General features: G+C 41.9%; 1 protein-coding gene across 4 annotated transcripts in view; it reads left to right on the forward strand.

The window, feature by feature from the left end:
• The window catches only part of LOC134070012 (uncharacterized), a 274,775-nt gene that overhangs the window by 183,335 nt on the left and 70,621 nt on the right, over positions 1 to 20,819 (forward strand). For all 4 annotated transcript variants that reach the window (XM_062526196.1, XM_062526198.1, XM_062526197.1 and 1 more), the window contains 4 exons: positions 167 to 340; positions 924 to 1,094; positions 2,542 to 2,715; positions 4,345 to 4,488. In XM_062526196.1, the coding sequence (XP_062382180.1) occupies positions 167 to 340; positions 924 to 1,094; positions 2,542 to 2,715; positions 4,345 to 4,488 (663 nt within the window). The remainder of the gene's footprint in view (positions 1 to 166; positions 341 to 923; positions 1,095 to 2,541; positions 2,716 to 4,344; positions 4,489 to 20,819) is intronic.

The raw sequence follows: 20,819 nt of genomic DNA on the forward strand, positions 1-20,819 counted from the left end.
ACGCCTCTGTTAAGTTCTGAAGGCGTTGCCCCTGGCAACCAATAGCGTGTCCTGCCAACATGGCCGACCAGCCCAAAACGGCACATGACTCCTCATTCTCAATAGTTAGATGTACAGTGTGTGAGTGTAACAATCAGATATGTAATCATGTGATATGTTTCTCCAGGCTGAGTGGTTGTTCCCTCACAGAGAAGAGCTGTGTTGCGATAGTGTCAGCTGCCAGATCAAACTCCTGCAGTTTGAAGGAGCTGAACCTGAGTGACAATGAACTTCATGATGCAGGAGTTCAGCATCTCTCAGAGCTCCTCAAGAATCCCCACTGCAAACTGGAGAAACTAGAGTGAGTCTGAACACACAACAACATATCTGTGTATGGGGGGAGTACCCAGTGATGCGTGTGATTAGAGGGGCTTCATGGGGAGTAGTTCACTACTGTGTGTGTGTGTGTGTGTGTGTGTGTGTGTGTGTGTGCGTGTGTGCGTGTGTGCGTGCGTGCGTGCGTGCGTGCGTGCGTGCGTGCGTGCGTGCGTGCGACAGACAGTGACATCAGTAGGGGTATGTATTATATTTCTGTGATAGTGATTATTATGTCACAGTGTAATGTGTATGTGTTTGCATGTTTATGTATGTGTTTTGTGTGTCAAGCTGTGATGTGTGTGTGTGTGTGCGTGTGCGTGTGCGTGTGCGTGTGCGTGTGCGTGTGCGTGCGTGTGCGTGTGTGTGCGTGTTTGTGTGTGTGCGTGTGTGTGTGTTCGGCATTCTGATTGATGAATTATGTGTGTATGTGTGCATCAGTTGCCCTCTAAGATATATGATGATAAAATGCAACGTATGGAAGAAAGTGTGTTTGTGTGTGTGTGTTGTATAGTTACAGTATGTGAGTGTAATAAACATATATTTCATCATGTGATATGTTTCTCCAGGCTGAGTGGTTGTTTCCTCACAGAGAAGAGCTGTGCTGCGATAGCGTCAGCTGCCAGATCAATCTCCTGCAGTTTGAAGGAGCTGTACCTGAGTCACAATGAGCTTCATGATGCAGTTCAGCATCTCTCAGAGCTCCTCAAGAATCCCCACTGCAAACTGGAGAAACTACAGTGAGTCTGAACTAGCGGCGGGATATACAGTGTGGAGCACATGTATTTGATGCCATGCTAAAACATGAATATAAAATCATCATTTGACAATTGATCTTAATGCCTTAATTCAAGAAATGAGTAAAAATCAAACTGCCAAGGACACCAATTTTCTTTGTGAGTGAAGAATGTATCGTAAATAAATAAATGTTTTCCTTAAATGCTAAGGGATGGAAGTATTTGACCCCCTATGTAACCCTATGGGAATTTAACACATAGGGTTAACATAGGGGCAGGCAGATTTTTATTTTTAAAGGCCAGCTATTTCATGGATCCAGGATATTATGCATCCTGATAAAGTTCCCTTGGCCTTTGGAATTAAAATAGCCCCACATCACATCACATACCCTTCACCATAGCTAGAGATTGGCATGGTGCTTTTTCCAGTAGGCCTATTAGCCTGTTTGATTTGCATTGAGCTCAATGAGCATCAAAAAGGCTAACAGGCCTACTGGAAAAAGCTACTTTTATAGATTATGCTAACGGTTACCATCTCTATGTGATTTCTCATAGACATTAGCAACACATTCGTTTCTATTCTGTAACTCTGAATGCTAGCCTACTTAAAACATAAAACACACTAAGGAAATAAGAAATGTACTCTGTTGTTCCGCTTAGTTTTACAGTGTATCCTAAGTAAAGTTTTTTTAAAATTTGGTAAGCTAGCATCAGTTAAGTTGCATTCATCGATATCAAGGGGGGGGAAGTCCTTGTCCCCACTGGAAATAAAAATAATTTAGCAGAGGTAGGGATAGGAAAACCAGAGGGGAGGGAAATCCTTCCATCTCCCCCTACAAATCACACCCTGCATAAAGCAAATCACCAACAATGGAGTTTGCGAAACCAGTTTAAAACAGAAGAACACTTACCAAATGCATTTATGAAGAAAAACTGATAAAGCTGATTCTGGAAAGTCAAGATATAGCATTACATAATTGCCTTATAACACACTAAGGAAATAAGAAATGTACTCTGTTGTTCCGCTTAGTTTTACAGTGTATCCTAAGTAAAGTTTTTTTAAAATTTGGTAAGCTAGCATCAGTTAAGTTGCATTCATCGATATCAAGGGGGGGGAAGTCCTTGTCCCCACCGGAAATAAAAATAATTTAGCAGAGGTAGGGATAGGAAAACCAGAGGGGAGGGAAATCCTTCCATCCCCCCCTACAAATCACACCCTGCATAAAGCAAATCACCAACAATGGAGTTTGCGAAACCAGTTTAAAACAGAAGAACACTTACCAAATGCATTTATGAAGAAAAACTGATAAAGCTGATTCTGGAAAGTCAAGATATAGCATTACATAATTGCCTTATATGGATTTTCCTTTGAGAGGTGCTGGTAAAGGGAGAGTTGGTAAGTGTTACGCTTTAATAATCAGATACGTCATCATGTGTTATGTTTCTCCAGGTTGTGTCATTGTTCCATCACAGAGAAGAGCTGTGCTGCGATAGCATCAGCTGCCAGTTTAAACTCCTGCAGTTTGAAGGACCTGAACCTGATGGGCAATACACTTCATGATGCAGGAGTTCAGCATCTCTCAGAGCTCCTAAAGAATCCCCACTGCAAACTAGAGAAACTAGAGTAAGTCTGAGAGCGAATTGACTGAATTAAGGATGGAATGTAATGTCAGTGTTTCCCACACATAGAGTAACTTGTGGCGGCGTGCCACAGATTCATCACCGGCAACCACATATTGCGTTTCGTTATTCATTGGGGGCCAAGCAGCGACGCTGCGGACCCCATTGTGTTTGTTAGTATTCTTCTTATTATTATTATTGGGGGCCCAAGCAGGAAAGCTGCGAAGCCCCATTTTTCTTCCCTATTTGAGGGCAATTGCTGTATTTCACCACATTCACATTCATACAATTTAAGGGGGCACTCTTTCACTCATTGCAAGATACGAAATGAAAACGGGAGATGACTGCACCGAAAGAATTCACAAAACTGTAAAATGATTAAATAAAATGCTGTATTTACAATAATAGTGATTGTCAGACGAGATAGGGGAAGCCTGGCTTCCCTTGGCGTCTAGGAGAAAACGCCACTGGAAGCAAGTCAAATTTGTAGTTTCTTATGTCTCATAAGAACTACAAATCCACTACCCGATGTGGTATGACTGTCTCCACCCCCACCCCACCCCCGGAGAGGACAGTCATAAGCCCCTTTCACATTCACCGAATTTAACGCTAAATCAGCCGAATTTAACGTTAAGGCTGTTCCTTTCACATTGACGACACAGGGTGGGGAGTCAACCCGCCTCGGCAATCCAACCCGTCTCGGGGGGTAGTATCAGAGCCGAGCCGTGTTGAATATGAAAGGAACAGAGGTCAACCCCGCTATTAGGGGTGTGTGACTGATGACGTATTTAGCCAGGCAGGAGGTTAAAATACAGGAAACACACAAGAGACTAGGATAACTTTAGCTGCTGTGTCCATAGATATATATAGTGTCCAACAATCACGTTTTTTATGCTGAGAGTGCCCTGAACCTCCTTTTCTCAGCACTTCGGTCAAGTGTTTATTGTTGCTAGGTTACCAAAACCGTCTGCTGCCAGTAGCACGTCTTTTTAGAAAGTTTGCCTAATGATAGCTAACTAGCCAACGAGCTAACTGTCAGAGCAGAAGTTGTTCAGGACTCAGCACACTGAAATATGACTTCGACAGACAAAAGGACCTCATTTGGCATTCAAATAACATAACAAGTGTCCCGCCATCATTTGGAAGCTAAACCACGTAGAACTAGCATGACAGTTGTGTTTATCAGTTTATCTCCGAGGTCCAAGGCATGCTTAACGTCATTGTTCACTCCCAAATTGCGTGTGACGTGCTGCTAGGCAACGCCTCCCATAACTCGCCTCTGAAACCGGCTTCAGACAACCCGGGACCAGAACACGTCTACCTTTCACATTGCGAAATCCCCTGAACCCGCTATGTCTTAAACGCTAATGTATCGTTTCTGAATGTGAAAGGGGCTATACTCGACTCTGATTGAGTCTTGCCTGTGGAAAGGAAAATGATGAGATGCAGTATGTGGGGTTGTGTGTGCAAAATGTATGTGTGTTTGTGTGTGTGTGTGTGTGTGTGTGTGTGTTTTATAGTGTGCAAAGTGGATAAACTAATGTGACTTATCATATCAGTACTCATTTGCCTTAATAGTGTGTAAACTGTAGAAACATGAGTATTAACACATTAGTAATCATTTATCTTCTAGAGTGAATGGTCGTATCTTCCTGAAGGAGAGTCCAGCAGCAGCAGCCTCTGCTAGCAGCTCCCAATCAGATGATGCAGAGCTGTACCTCAATAACAAAGCCCAGCAGAACCCAGGAGCACAGCTGATCTCTCTGGACACTGGCATGTGAGTCTGGTGTAGTTAACTCCAAGTAAACAAGTCACTTTGCACACAAATGCAGTACTGACCTTAAAGGTGCACTATGAGATCCTGCTTGATCTTAGCGAGATTTCATTTGTATCTCAAATCGTATGTTTCTCCCCTTGATCAGCTTGCTGTCTGTCCACTGAATACAATGTGAAAAAACCCGATATCAAAAGACAACACAGGGGCTGTAATCCTCAAAACAAACGTTAACAACAATAGGGGCGCAGGATGTGCACCAAAACAATAACAAACCAAAGATTCTAGAACAGAGCCAGATTGATCAGTTATTACGTCAAAGGAATGAAGCTCTGAGTTCGACGTCAGGCGGACTCAGCGCAACATTTCAGACACAGTTCAATCATAAACCCACCTAAACAGCTGTTTTTGCCATTGTCAGCTGTTTTTTTTTGTTGTTGTTTACTCGGTAATGAACTGCAAGATCTGGCCGTGTGAAAGGCACGATTTATTATTTTTTCAACTTTCCACTGAATAAGGAGGTAATAGCCTAGGCCTTTACTTAGTCAGATAATGTAGGCCTATAAATGCGCTGATGAATATATCACATCAATTCCCATTGGGAGATTCTGTTAAGCTAGCTAGCAGGCAAACTAACTTGTTATATTATCATCTTTTTTTCTTATTTTCTATCCGTAGGCTAAGTTAACCTTTGTTTACGGCCACTGGCGCATTAGGCTACCAATCACTATAATGTAGGCTAAGTCAAGTAACATGGTACGACATGCAACCACTATAAGCCTAGGCTACTTTTAAAACGGGAGTCCAGAACAGGACCGAACAGGTGTTGTGAGTAATGAAGAAGCAGTGATCATAATCGTAAAAAATCGTAAAACACGCCGTATATGCTGCCTCCAGTGAAAGCTTGTTGTGCAGTCTGTGAACGCACAAATAAACACAAGCTTAATGCCTGAATGGGTTCATTGTAGCCCATATTCTCTTATTTCTCTCAACTGCAACATTGACGGACAGCCTAGCCTACTAACCACGACAGCCTAGCGTATCCTTGTAGTTAACTTGGTCTTACGGTAGCCGTCTTTTCCATTATTGGCTGCTGTGCTGTGTCGCTCATAGACAGTAGCCTAGGCTAAAGATGTCGCTCGCTCCCTTTCATTATCTCTAGGCCCAGGCTACTGTGCGCAAAGTGTCGAGGCCACATACAGTCGAGTCGGGACATAAAATAGTTTGACGAAGTTTAAGTCATGTTTAGTAGGATATGGCAGCGCTATCCATAGACTATCAGACTGTTTATTTAAGGGTTTCCGATGTTGTGGAAGGAAATTCGTTGGGGTCCTCCTCGTCATATTTTAATAACAAATAAAGCTAATTTCCCTCACTAGACCTAGGCCACTGGTATTTATGGGGGATTAAAAGGGGGGAAATCGTTTAACAGAGACCTCACACCCCCCAAAAAATGTCTGCCCGTGACATGATGAATGAATGCATAATTTCCAGGTGCCACTGTAATCGCTAACTGTATGGATTAATCCAACACAACTCATCGTCCAATTTTCAGTTTGCATGGAAATCATTGTTTGCCTAGGGCTGCCTGTGGCCTGGCTTTTCCACTCGTTTTATACCAGCTAGCAGTGTTTTAAAAAGCCTGACTACTTAGACTTAATGGAACAAGTTCATGGAAAACGAAATGTTTGTGCAGAACGTGTTTCGATAATCTATCCTACAGCCGAAGGTTACGTGAGTAAGTGTATCTCGTTGTTATCCAAATGAACGGTCTTAAAGTTAGCAAGTTACAGAGGCTGGCTATAACCAGAGACACTTGCTTTAAAAAGACTTTGCTTGCTATAACTCAGCTGACAGTCAGTCCGACAGAAGGGGGAAGCATAGAACGCTGATGTCGGATTTGCAACAATTTATTCCGACTCCACAAGGAACATTCTAAAATCCTGCGCCCTTTGCGTTTGTTTTGTTTTGGTGTTTATGGAACGTCAACAGAAGTGACGTCAAAAAGGATCTCATAGTGCACCTTTAACCCTTTGTTGACTGCCCCGAACATTCCATTTTTGCCACACTTGATGACCTCATGGCACAAAAAAGCTTACTGTGTGGCCATACTACATGGCAGAGATAACATATACACACCATTGTAATCAGAAGAAAGAACACTTTAAAATGGTATAAAACATAAATAATTGTGTGTGAAGGTTAGAGATGCTCCGATCAGCATTTTTGGGGCCGATCACCGATTACCGATCATCAGAATCATGATCGGCCGATTGCCGATCACTGCCGATCACAGAATGGCAGGGGAATGAGAGTCTTTTAACAATAGTCTAGCAGAGTTTGCATCATTTGTAGAAATTAAACTAACTATGAATTAATGTAAGTGGCATAAAAGACAGTAGGCCTATAGGCTAGTCAAGATGTTGAAGAACCACCATTTATCGATTTGTATTTAGAAAATGAAATTACATTGGCCATCTTTTCCAAATATGCAGCGAGACATAAAATGATACAAGGAGGGGGTCAGGCAGACCAACACACAGATCACCTAAATGGGATGGGACCAAATTACATTGCCTAGGCTACTTGAAAAGTATAGCTTCTAAATAGACTGACTACATTAAATGAAAAACGTGTTACACCAAAACCTACTGCCTCAAAGTGCAAAACTATGGCCTTTTCTCTGTTCCAAATCCCCCAAAAAATAAATAATGTAAGCTACTGTAAGCAATAAATTGCAAGTCTTTTTTATCTTGGAATCCCCCATGACTGAAACATGCCGTTAAATGCCACCAGTTTGAGTCAATAAAGTGCGCTGTTAAGCTAGCAGGGACATTGGACAGGCGTCTGCGCTTGGGAAGCTAATATGCCTATTCTTCAGCTTGTCAATGTAGGCTACACTGTTTGGTAACGCGGGGAGATACACATTAGGCTAGTATTTTATGCCTGCGGGGTAATATCGTGGATCAAGGCAGGTAAGGGCCGACTTACATTGCGCGATATTGCCATGTTTTCACAGTCGATGAATAAATATCCAAAGTCGGGACAGAAATCATGGCGCGGTGCGCTCCCGTGTACTCGTTTAATGTAAGGTGTTAATTAGCGGTTGTAAGCCAGTCGGAGTCTTTTTCTAATTCTGCCGTTACAACAATATCAAACATGTCTGATATTATCGCATGTCTGCATAGTCTGTGACTAGTTTGTGACTTAAAACTCTATGATTTGTCTTTAGATGTGAGAGTCTGACTGTCTTTCAAAAATCTTTTAGGCTACAGATATTTGCAAAATCATAACTGGGCTTTATCCTCCACAACGAAATAGAGGTTGTTCGAGGAGGCAAATTAATTCTGAACGTAATGCCTTTCCATCTTATCATCCCTATCATTAGTAGGCCTACAGTCGGCTGATTGAAGGATGGGGAAGTTGGCTGGTTTAGTTTCTCATACCCGACATATTCAGTTGTCCGTCAGTGGTGTTAAAACGTCTTTGGTGGCTTCCACCTCGAGGGATTTCAGCACGACATACATTGCAAATGGTTAATTTTACACTGAACCTTTAGCCTACTCATGTTTGCCAATGCAAGCTCCTCTCTACTCTAGGCTGTTGTGTGCCTGTGCGCCGCGCCTGCAGGTGAAAAAATGTCACGCAATTAATTTAGGTCACATGATCGGCTTTTTTGATCGGCGCTTTTGAGCTTCACCGATCAAGCCATTTTTAGCCAATATCGGCCGATCATGATCGGCGGCCGATCGATCGGAGCATCACTAGTGAAGGTAGCATAATTATGTCTAGAAATATGCTCAAAATGAATCCGAAAAAAAAAAATACAGTTTTTCAACATAAACCTTATTTTTCTCGAATTACTGTTGTAGATAGAGAACAACTTAGAGTATATGACAGACTAGCAATGTTGTCCCCTACTCCAGCAAAAAAAAACAGAATCATTTTATCACTTTCTGCTCAAAAGTTATGGTCAATTCATTATGTCCTGTCCGTTTGCAGAAAATTGTAGAATCTTTACAGAGTAGAATGTCTTCACTGCCCGATTTGACATTTGACCTCAAAATCCACACAGAATGGTCAAAATAAGTTATTTTGGCCATATATCCATGAGACAGAGCTATATATGGCATGTTTCATTATACTTTAGGACGGGTAATAGAAATCCTTATGGAAAAGAAAGTGTTAACCTTTTAGTGACCCACAAAAAGTTGCACCTAAATAACCCAAATATGTACATTTTAAAGGAATCGTATGTAGGATTTTGGCCAAAACGAGTACAGCAATTACTTTCAAAATACTGTAGAGCGGTGTATCGCCTCCCCCTCCCCTCTGAGTCGCGGTTGCCAGCTAGCTGCAGCAGGAACGTAGGCTGCTAGCTTTCAATGGCAAGTGCTGCTTTCCTCAGCATAATGACAGAGAAACGAACTCTGATAATGCATTGCTAACGTTAGCAATGACTAGGCCTACTAGCTGCTTTTATTTCCCAAACAATTAGCCTACCTTTTCAATTCAATGACACACCTCAGGCATGCAAACTCCTCACCTTTCGGCGAAATTCGCCGTTTTGAATCAAAAATAGGTGACTTACATGGTTCGTGCAGATCCGATGAGAAAATATTTAGGGGGGGGGGGGGGGTCAAGGTGAATTGAATTTACAACTGAGTTTAGAAATCATGCGCAGACGCTAACGCATCTTGAGGTGTTTCTAGAGCCGCATTTAAAACGTGTCTGATCAGCAAGGGATGCGTGAATGTAGCCCCTATGCGTTTAATAAACATTAGTGGAAGCGAATTGTTGACAAAGACGCAACGCGAACAGAATGCGCACGCCAAGTATAGCCTCTGTTGTGAGCGCAGATAGATGCGTCTGAGATGTCAGGTGGAATATTGTGATTCTGGCGAGAAGAGATGCCGAGGGATTTCACAGGTGGGCTAGTTAAAACTTTCAACTTCTATTAGAAAAAGACGCTGAGATTAGAGTAGCAACATAGCATAGGTTGTTTTCGTCCAATGATGAAAGTTTAGCGAAATTAGACAAACATGTAGACATAACGAGTTATTTTTGATGAAGAATGCGTGCAGTTTGAACCATCTAGATCGGCAAAAGGTGAAGCAAATAGACAGACTTTATCAGTATATCAAAGGCTAATGTGACAGTTGAATTAAATGCTCATAAACTGGGCTGGTTCGTTTTGTCCAGAGACGTAGTTGATTGACATGATAATGCTGTCTTTTAGAAAAGTGGGCCCTGTTACGCGAAGCACACTGCGCATAGACCTTACGCAAAGCCTACGCAAAGCCTACGCAAAAGATATGCAACTCAAATGATTCGCTATAGTAACGTAGCCAAAAAAAAGTTGCGACTGCATGCTTCAGACCACACGTAACGCACGTAACCGTTTGAGTTATGTGTGTGACTTGCAGAAGAGTCTCACCTTTTTCACCCCTGACCAGTTTGCATGCCTGACACCTCCTCCATATGGCCAACATAACGTTACTTTGCACGAACATGCATAATTTGTTCAACTGTCATGAATAGGCTATTTAAAATGTCCATTTACAGTAGCCTACAAGTAAGTTAGCCAAACTGATTAATCTTTACCTGTCCAGGAGCAAATTAACAACACGTCTGTCTTCAAATTCTTCTCCGTTTTCAGCCGTCTCAATCTTCTAAATCCTTGTTTTATTTAGACGTATTTCGGATTCATAACAAGGTCTTTTAGGTTCCATAACGTTAGACATTTTTTATCTGACACGTTTGTAGCTGCAGCTGTCTATGGTTGTAACTAGCATAGCTGGCAACCCGGACGGCGAAATACTACTGACTTCGTGATTCGTAGATAAGTGTAGGGCGGCGCATCAAACCAAAACACAACATACAGATGGTACGGGTTGAGAATGCTCCTTTCTTTCCCGCACATCGGGAATCCCGAAGCATCGGGACTTTGCAACCGCAAGGGGGCAACATAAGACCGCCCTAATAAAATGAAGGTTCGGCTCATACCGGAAAACACGGAAAAACCCGAAGACACCGCGCTGGTGACGAGCGGAGAAAAGAGACATCACGCTCGGCATGTCAGATTGCAGTTTCAGAGTTTTCTAATGTTTTACAGCCTACCTCACAGCTGGCTCTCTCACTCGACGTAGCCTATAACTCAGTCAGTCCAGCAGAGATGCCAGAGCAACGTTTTGGTCAATGGAGAGGGAGAGAAATGCTCCGCATATCCGTCTCATTTAATCCGTCTCATTTAATCATTAAAATGAAGGTGATGACTGGCGAAATTATAATCAAATGACGTTTCAATAAACCATTGTTGAAATTAATGAAAATGGTTTTAGAAGCCTTCAATTCAACCTGAAAGACTCGATAGGCAACCTTAGATTAATTCATTAATTCATTACGGTTACAAGACCGCATTTCCGTGAATAGGCTATTATTGTCAAGGCGAAGACGAAAGAGATGGACAAGATGGACATTTAGGCTACATTTATGCTAGGAATACTTAGAAATGTGTAGGCCTATAGGCTATTTAAAAACGGAGGCATGTTCATTTTAACCGGCAACGCTGGGTAGCTTACCCAGCACTTTATCACAGATTTTGTCCCCACCACTTTTGACAACTGAAAATAAAATGTATTTAACAGAAATATCATGATAGGCCTACATGCCTATCATGTCACTTTACTTATAACCGTAGGCTACATGCATGGAGAAGATTGCGCATTTTGTAACATTGTAACAATGGATGGTCAGATATGCGATAGGGCAGTGAGGGTGATTCATTGTAACCATCGACTAGTAGGCCTAGCTCCGCAAAAGAAGTTTCTAGGAACTTAGAATATTGGATCTCGTTATGCATGTTCATGTTGATTCAGAGATAGACATAGACTACCGTGGGCTACTGTGCGTCAATATAACAGCATTTTATCATGTGGTGAATTAATGACTAACGTCAGTTTAACATGTCAGAACTTTTGATCGGCGTTTCAAGTGCATGCCGCGAATAAATGAACTCGACTGACTGAATCCTTTATATTTCTTGGCTAAGTGCGAAGATATTGACACTCGAACTGTGGCGTAACTGGTTGAGGCATCTTAATCACACGTCAGCGACCGGGGTTCAAAACTTACTCTACGAACCTCCGGAACCCATTAAGACAAGAGGCATTATTTTATTAAAAAGTTTTGCGATTTTTTTATGATTGCGATGTCTGCTGAAAAGAAAAGTTAATATGTGAATTCGTGGTTCAGCGCGCACACACACACACACACACACACACACACACACACACACACACACACACACACACACACATTTTTACATTTACATAATAGGGCTCGGGCACACGCCTTGCATTCTAGGAATATCGCCGCCATTTGGTAGCGCACTGAGCGTAATATCCATTCATTCAGATTAGGGCTTTGACTTTTGGCCAAAAATCGTATTCGAAGTTCGTTTGGTTATTAATATCAAACTTCGAATGTATTCGAATATTTGTTAATAATATTTTGACCATTATTTTTATGCTATTGGAAAAACACGCAGCATTCATTAAGCTGAATTCCCTTTTCCTGCTCTCCCTCCGTCTCTCTGTCACTCATGCGTCTGTGTCTGTGTCTCTCTCTCTCTCACACAAACACACACACACACGTACACAGCCCCTACTCCGTGCAGACCGCGTCTGTCTCCATGAAAACAAGATCCCTGGAAGCTTGATTGCACCGACATAACGCTGTTCAGGTGGAGGCACTATGCATACAACTTTACCAAACAGTATAGCCTAAGTAGCCTAAACTCATTCTCCATGGCCCGCTTTCTCTCGTCCTCTCTCGTGCGCGCTCAATGGACACCCGTCCCTCGACATGCATCCTAAACATTCACAATCGTGAAAGCAATGACGCATAGAGGACAACAAGCTAAATTATCCGGTTAGCATGATTAGCATGCTGCACAGATTAAAACTCTTGCATTCAAGTTGATTGACCATCTCAATACCAATGTCTTCCAACTCCAAGACTTAAAAGGGCCTGTCCCAATGAGGAAGTTATTATAGCTTACCTTGAAACTTACATACACGTGGGGAAACTGAATAGGCTAGTCAAACCACTCGCTAACATCACCTACAGGAGCCCAGATGAGTAAGCCTAATAGCCTTGCTAATGAGCTCATGATTCACGACTTTACCAGATGTGAGAAAGCCGCTGAATCTGAAAACAACGTTTGCATGCAAACACATGTACAAAAAAATAATGCTCATAACAGGTTCGAATATTAAGAGCTGCCTAAAATTCGTTCGAATATCATATATTTTTCAAAAATTCGAATTATATTCGAATAACGAAGTTCGGAGTCAAAGCCCTAATTCAGATGCACAAGACAAGAAGCAGAAATATAGTAGCGATTTATTCTTTTCCTCTTGCGATCGTGGGTTGCACTGTTACACCCCACTACACAGCAACATACGACCAAGAAGGCAAAAACTAAGTAACAGGAACACACTAAAAGGCGGGAGTAAATCCATAGTAATCCATAGTAAACTAAGGAGTGAAGCTGCCAATGTGGCTGTGCCCGCGAAGTTTTGATGTCATGATCCCGAGCCCTAGTGTCAGGAAGTGTCTGTCGAGAGAGAGGGGGGAGGGAGGCAATCGTCCTCAATGCTGCATATAGGTAGGCTATAATGTCTAGTGAACTGGTTAGACAAGTGTGGGGGAGGGGGAATGATCGCACAAGACAATTGCTCTTCATGAAATGGGTAGTCTCACAGACGTTTGTCGATGTTTAAACGTAGCCTACTACATCACTTGCGAAATCGGACGTGGCACATAGAATTATTAGGCTACTGGATTTAATATAGCAAGTCCATAGACTTTGTTCATCCTATATTAGCCTATATTAAAATGTAATGTGCTGCGGGGAAGCATTGGGGAAGTCAGTTTAAGTTGTCCTGTAACAATTTGCCTCTTATTATAATCAAGAGTATGCAGCCACTACGCACATAATAGCCTAGGTTACGGGCGGATGCGAGCAACCCCATGCAAAAGAGGGCCTTAAATTAACGGACTGAAGGCCTGTTTACATGTCAAACATGCATTAAATCTAAGAAACGAAAAACACAAATATCATGTATTGTGTCGTAAACAGTTAATGACTTCGTGGCCACTATGCGCAACTGCATCGCGCAGTGAGCTGGAGGATAGGAGGACCAACACTTATTAACACAAAGCTTTGTAAAGCACTAACAACCACCCCTCAAAGTTCATTGTCCATAAGTCCAAACAATAAGTATAAAAATCCGACAATCCAAAACGATAACGAGATCTCCCAGAAACGAAAAACAAGTTTGTTGAGTAGCCTATTCCTTCCAACAATCTCAGCTTTTGCGTTTGTTAGATAAAAGGCATTCTGTCCTGCTGTATTCCAATGAGAAAAAATCATCCACAAGGTAGGCTAAGGGTCACGGTAATGCAGCATGCAGGAATCTATATACGCACAAAACGAATGAATGTTATATCGGCCAAAACAAATGAATGGGTTGGGAGAGTCGTCTGGCTGTGTCAGCAGACTGCAGTCGGTCTCGAGGGGTTAAATAGCACACGTACTTGAATTTTAATCTGAAGAAGACCACACGGTTAAATAGGCCTAGGCCTACCGCCGAGTGGGGATATGTCGGAATGAACAGCGGATACCAGCTGGGTTGTAAAACATTACTGTATTCGTTGATCTTATCGATGCAGTCCTTGCGGCCACTTCTCCCCATCGTAGGAAACTTTCTGTTTAGTGTTGACAACACAAAGGCCTTCATGTTGTGTGGCAGTGCTTGCTTGCCCTTCGATCCATCCCAGTTGGTGGTTTTGCACCTGTCCCTGAGTTATAGTCTATATGAGTAAGCGCTTATGCTGTAACCGCATAATAAAAGAAGCACCTGCAGCAGTGCTTATGGCAAGGCTATCAACACCTGTCACTGAGCTATGGACAAGCAGTTATGCTCGAAAATTATCATAATAACAGACACACCTAATTGTATGGCTCTATGTTTAAACACATCAAAATAGCAAGCATTTCCGCAGCAACGTTTGCTTTCTTTTTCTGTCGGTCCGCGGTTGCTTGGTCAATTGCGCAGCAAATTATCAGATCACCGGACCTAATTTCACTCCATGTCTCGCGGACCAGCAGCAGTCTCCACGTTTCGCGGCCCATAGTTTGAGAAACGCTGCATTAAGGTGTCATTAGGTTGTAGGCTATATGTTTAGTGATTTCTTTGTGTGTTTTTCATTGTAGTGTGTGTGCATTGAGTAGTTCCTTAAAATACGGAACAAAGAGCGTCCCGTTCAATACGGAAGAAGACTAACTATTACTTATATATGTCTTATAACGAAACGCGAAGAAAAAATACGAGGACCGACCATCTCGTTTCTCCGCGTTTCCCCCAATACCATGGCGACAAAGAGAAATAAATATGATTTGACATTTAAGCTGATTGCTGACAAATTTGCCACACAATTAGGGAGAAGCAGCGGACAGGAGCGCCACCACAAGCAAGCACTTCTAGCCCAAATTAACATGGCAACGTTGCCTATGACTAAAGTGTCTAAGTAGGCTAGTCCTACTAATATTACATTTGATTGGTAGCATGTTTGTAGCGCGCCAGTTTACCCATCCCCTACATCAAAACAGCTTAGAATCAATCAAAGAATCAGCTGTGTCGGCATTAGGCTGTAGGCGATTTTCTATGACCATTTTCATTCATTTCAACAATGGTTCATTGAAACGTCGTTTGAATAATTTCGCCAGTCATCACCTTCATTGTAATGATTAAATGAGATTAAGGAGTCGACTATTGACGGATATGCGGTCTTCATCATTTTGAAATGCGGGATGAAACTTTCTGCCACCTGGTGGTTGTTTGGGTACATTGCCTTAGCCTCGAAAAAAATCGGCTTGACAGCCTGCGGGATCTCTTCGGGAGTCCCGCGGGAGAAGGTGCATTCTCAACCCATACCCACTGTAACAACATCAACATCAGTTGAGGGCTGCAACTCCACTTTTAAATGACAATATCTTGGCCGGACTACTGTTGTCAGTGATATAAGTATTTGAAATTAGCATGATTTCTAAATGTCTAGTGACATATCAGGGCCATTTTATGATTAATTGAAATACATTTCCTACACACGGTTCCTTTAACTTTTTTTTGTAAACCATCACAACACCCAACATCTATTTTGATTGTATTTAGTTGATTTATTTGCAAACATAAATTATTACAAATCATATTGCTTCAGTCATTTTTTTTTAGATGTGGTAACTCAATAAAGAAGTGCAATTATCAAATCACGAAAAATAACAATCAATAAACATAAGCAGCAATGGACAAAAAGTCAATCATTTCTTTCAGTTGTGACAGACAAAAAACACACCATACAAAAGGCACTCAGAGTGTTATCCCACGAAAATATAATGTGTCATGAAGCTGTAAGTAGTGTAAATAGTAGTAAAAGACAATCTTGAGTTTCAAGAAGTTTATTTGTTTACTCACATTTTTGTCGTCATAGCAGCTAGTCGTCGTCGGAGTCAGAGTCACGAAAGTCTCCATCCAGTTCACGGTCCAACTCGTACTCTTTTCCACTAGATAAGCCACCTATTTCAGTGTCTTCACTGCTATTGTCATCATTTATGTGTTGACAACACATTTCTGCCACCTCAGCAGCTGAAACACGCACTTGAGGATATGTACGGTCCGACATGTTTATTCATTGTACAGCCACGAATGAGCCGAACGCGGAAGTTTCATAGGCGGGGCAATCACAAGATGTAAAATGACATAAAACTCAGCCAATTAGGCTATCAAAACGAACTAAACTACTTGACAGTGATTGGCTAGCTGTTGACAACGTATCTACATAGTTTTTTTCATCGGTGAGGTTAAATGCGTGATTCAAACACGGCGAACACGTCATGGTTCGAAATCAAACCATATTTCAATGGGCCGTCCACAAAGGGTAAAATACGGATTTCAATGTTGCACTTCCTGCTTTCAATGGTATAAAATCGTCATTTCGCATCATTAAAAGCAGGAAGTCCTATATCTTTGTCGAGGGGGTGTGACTACAAACCCTCCTGCTTCATTTTTCCAGGGGATGGGACCAGGGAGTCAGGTTTTTTAGAGTTAGCTTCAGCCAGTTAGCATGGCATTTGGCAGCCGACATTTTTGAAAACATGGCGTTAAATAGTTGCAACGTCCGGCACCAGTTTTAACATGCATGCATCCAGTTTGTTTGTTGTTTGTGATTTGAATGCCTTGAATAAAAAAAAATGAGAAAATATCCAACCTTTAACCCTTTTCTCGCCACAGGCGCTTGATTGCGACAAGCAACACGACTGATTAAAACAGGCGATAGATCCAAGTAGGGTGACAAATCTCAACTGTACTCTCCACCACTAGTTGGCAGACATCCTGAGCTTCGATTCAAGCCCAAATTTGTCACACAAAGTTTTCAGGAAGTACCTGTATTACTCGCGAGAAAAACAAGAAGAAGACGCATTTCCTTTTTAAAACGCTGAAGTGAGCAAATTTAATTACTAATGCACAAATTGAAGCAGAAATACACCAAATGTTGACAAAAAAGTTTGCGTGTGATGAAGTCTTGGGTCTGTAACTCGCCTATTCTGATTCTGAAGGAGAACATCTGCCTTTTGGAGACTATGTTAGTGGCAAAGCTCTGCTTCTGCATTTGATTATTTAACAACATTTAATAGAGCAACGTGGATTCCCGCAACTTCCATACAAACAGGTCAAACATTGTTTAGCATTGAGTATTGTTTACCTGATGATTGTAGCCTTAGTCTTTCATTTAAAGATCTCCAGATTTACACCTATATGCACGGCCGTTTACCATAGACAAAAGTTGGTATTGTGTTTTCTTGCATTCAGGCATTCAAATGATTTTTAAACCATATCATTTTATTTCTCCATTTGCCTACCAGAGTATAGCCATTTTCAGACAGCGGTGTATTTTCACAATGTTCACGGACTTTTACTTTCAGCACCCTATGCGTCATGTCTGAATGTCCGCTATCGTCAGAAATGTGGCAGGTAATTATCACAGAATGTGCAGAAACCTGTCTGAAAACGGCTTATGATGCTTCCATGAGGGAAACATCCCAAAGCAATGGCACTCATATTTGCTGTTGTTTTCATAAGTATCTCATGCAAACATGCAAAATAATGAACTATTGTAATCAGGGTGGGAATTATACCGCGGCCATGCGGCCATGGCCGCCGTTGCCCTACACTTTGGCCTTGATGCCCCTTGAAAAAAAAACCATCGTACGGCCACAGTGGCCTTTATGCCCCTGACTTAGGGTTGGCAACCATTCAGTATAATACAGAATCGTCCCATATTTGACACATAAAAGTCTTGTTCCGTATTGAACTCTTTGCTCTTTGAGTGAAATTAGGTCCGGTGCTTCACCTGATAATTTGCTGCGCAATTGATCACGCAATCGCGGACCGACAGAAAAAGAAAGCAAACGTTTCTGCAATCAGGAGGAAATGCTAGCTAATTCGATGTGATTAAACATAGAGCCATACAATTAAGTGGTGGTGTGAGCTTTCATTGAATGCATGTGTGCGCGCGTTTGCGTGACTGGAACTGAAACTGAAACTACACGATAACGTTATATCAAAGCTCTACTTCAACCTGTCGGAAGGCTATTTAATTATTTAACTACATTTAATAGAGCAACGTGGATTCCCGCAACTTCCATACAAACAGGGCAAACATTGTTTAGCATTGAGTAGCCTATTGTTTACCGGTAGTCAAATGTGGATATAACATGGTCAGAAGATTGTAGCCTTAGTCTTTCATTTAAAGATCTCCATATTTACACCTATCTGCATGGCCGTTTACCATAGACAAAAGTTGGTATTGTGTTTTCTTACATTCAGGCATTCAAATAAAATTTCAATATAAACCATATCATTTTATTTCTCCATTTGCCTACCAGAGTATAGCCGTTTTCAGACAGGGGTGTATTTTCGCAATGTTCACAGACTTTTACTTTCAGCAAATACCCTATGCGTCATGTCTGAATGTCCGCCAGCGTCAGAAATGCGGCAGGTAATTATCGCAGAATGTGCAGAAACCTGTCTGAAAACGGCTTTTGATGCTTGCATGAGAGAAACATCCCAAAATAATAGCACCCATATTTGCTGTTGTTTTCAAAAGTATCTCTCATGCAAACATACAAAAGAATGAACAATTGTAATTATGTAGCCTATCTTACATTAGTAAAGCAGACCCCTGATGTGCACAGTTTTCACAAACTTTTTGTAAACAATTTTGGCACAAACATTGACTGCTTTGAAGTGAAAGTTTGTCTAACAATATAGCATAATACTAATTGACCGTTCGCAAAAGCCGCGCCCCCTAGTTATTGTTACTACGCCCGTCAAACAAATGAGAACAGACGTTCAACAGGGCTCAGATGCGCCCAAAATGTATTGAGAAAATATATAGGTTGCACTGGTGCACCTGACGCTGCTTGGGTGAAAGTATACATTTCCTTCGCAAGTTTCATTGTAGACGTTCAGTTTTATAGATTTTATAGCCTCTAATGACTGTCAACCTCGTCAGAAAAAGATCTGTGTGGATAGCAAAATAATCAATCAGTGCATTGACGGGCGAACAGCTAGCAGACTGCCTGCATTTCCTACTACGGGATTTAGGCTTTAGGTATGCTGATCAGTTAGTGTTCTAACTTTACTACTTTCATATTTAATGCTATAAAGAACCACAACTGCTAACTTAAATCCAGTTTTACAGATTGTATTAGGGATGTAACGGTATGAAAATTTAACCCCACGGTTATAGTGACCAAAATTATCACGGTTTTCGGTATTATCACGGTATTTAAAAAAAAGTGTGGCAGTGTTTATTGCATTAAAAATATAGGCAAACCCTTATTGCCTTCAGCAGGATACCGATCATTCACAGCAATGGCAATCCTTGTCTCTGCTCAACCCTCCACACAGAAAATGGCTTGTCTTGTTTCTATTGCATATTTTGAATTCATAAACTTTATAGATTTTGCTAATAGTTTATAATATGTTAGGATCTGCATAATTACTTATAGCTAAAAATATTCAGTAATTTGAATACTTCATATTGATTTTTAAACTATTATACTTGTCTTTGATGACATTACAGGGGTGTTGTTTAGTCTAATTGAGTGCCTGTCACTTTAACCCTTTAGGCGCCAAAGTCGCCACATTGCGACATCACGCATTACTGAATAAAACAGCGGTTTTCTCCGAGTAGAGTGCTAAATCTCATATATACTCCCCACCACTAGTTGGCAGACATCCCATACTTCGACCCGAGAGCACAATGACGTCATGTTTCAATGCAAAATGTTCGAGGAAATCCCACTCAAACTTGTTGATGAGAAACCGGAGATAGTTAGCCACGGAGCTAGTTAGCTGAAGCGGTATTACTGGATTTAGCACGATTTTAAACGAGATTTAAAGCAAAAAGTTTACATTTACTGACGTGATAGGGCTCCTTTTCGCTGATTCTGAGTCTGAAGGAGATAATCTGACTTTGGGAGATGACGGTCGGTCGTTTAGCAAGCCTGATAACCACTTGTAATTTACTAGGCAAAGACAACCTGTGGAGATGCTGGGCAAAGCGAGGAAAATGCTCAAACACAAACACAGACACACACACATACACACACGACCCTTTGCCCAACATAGATGAGAGTATTCATGGATGTGTTAGACGTGCAGGAGTGGTGAGAATAGCGCAGGGACCAGTGTTAGTGTTCACTCGTTCTAAGCTTCCATTCCGGCCACAGTGCCTCCATGCGCGGCAGTGTTTACTAAGCACAGCACACACACGAGTTCATCTCTGCTCCCAGCTCTAGTGCTGATCACATGGGAGACGTGGGCAAAGTGTTTCGCTGATTCTGAAGGAGAATATTTGACTTTGGGAGATGACGGTCGGTCGTTTAGCAAGCCTGATAGCCACGTTGCGTCTTTGCCTAGTATCTAAAGACGCAGCGTGGAGATGCTTGGCCAAGCGAGGAAAATGCACAAGCACAAACACAGACACACACACACGCACACGACCCTTTGCCCAACATAGATGAGAGTATTCATGGATGTGTTAGACGTGGCAGGAGTGGTGAGAATAGCGCAGGGACCCGCGTTAGTGTTCACTCGTTTTACCACGCCGGCCACAGTGCCTCCATGCGCGGCAGTGTTTACGAAGCATAACACACACGAGTTCATCTCCGCTCCCAGCTCTAGTGGTGATCACAGGGGGAG

The sequence above is a fragment of the Sardina pilchardus genome, chromosome 22 (genome assembly GCF_963854185.1).
Source record: "Sardina pilchardus chromosome 22, fSarPil1.1, whole genome shotgun sequence".
Lineage (NCBI taxonomy): Eukaryota > Metazoa > Chordata > Actinopteri > Clupeiformes > Clupeidae > Sardina > Sardina pilchardus.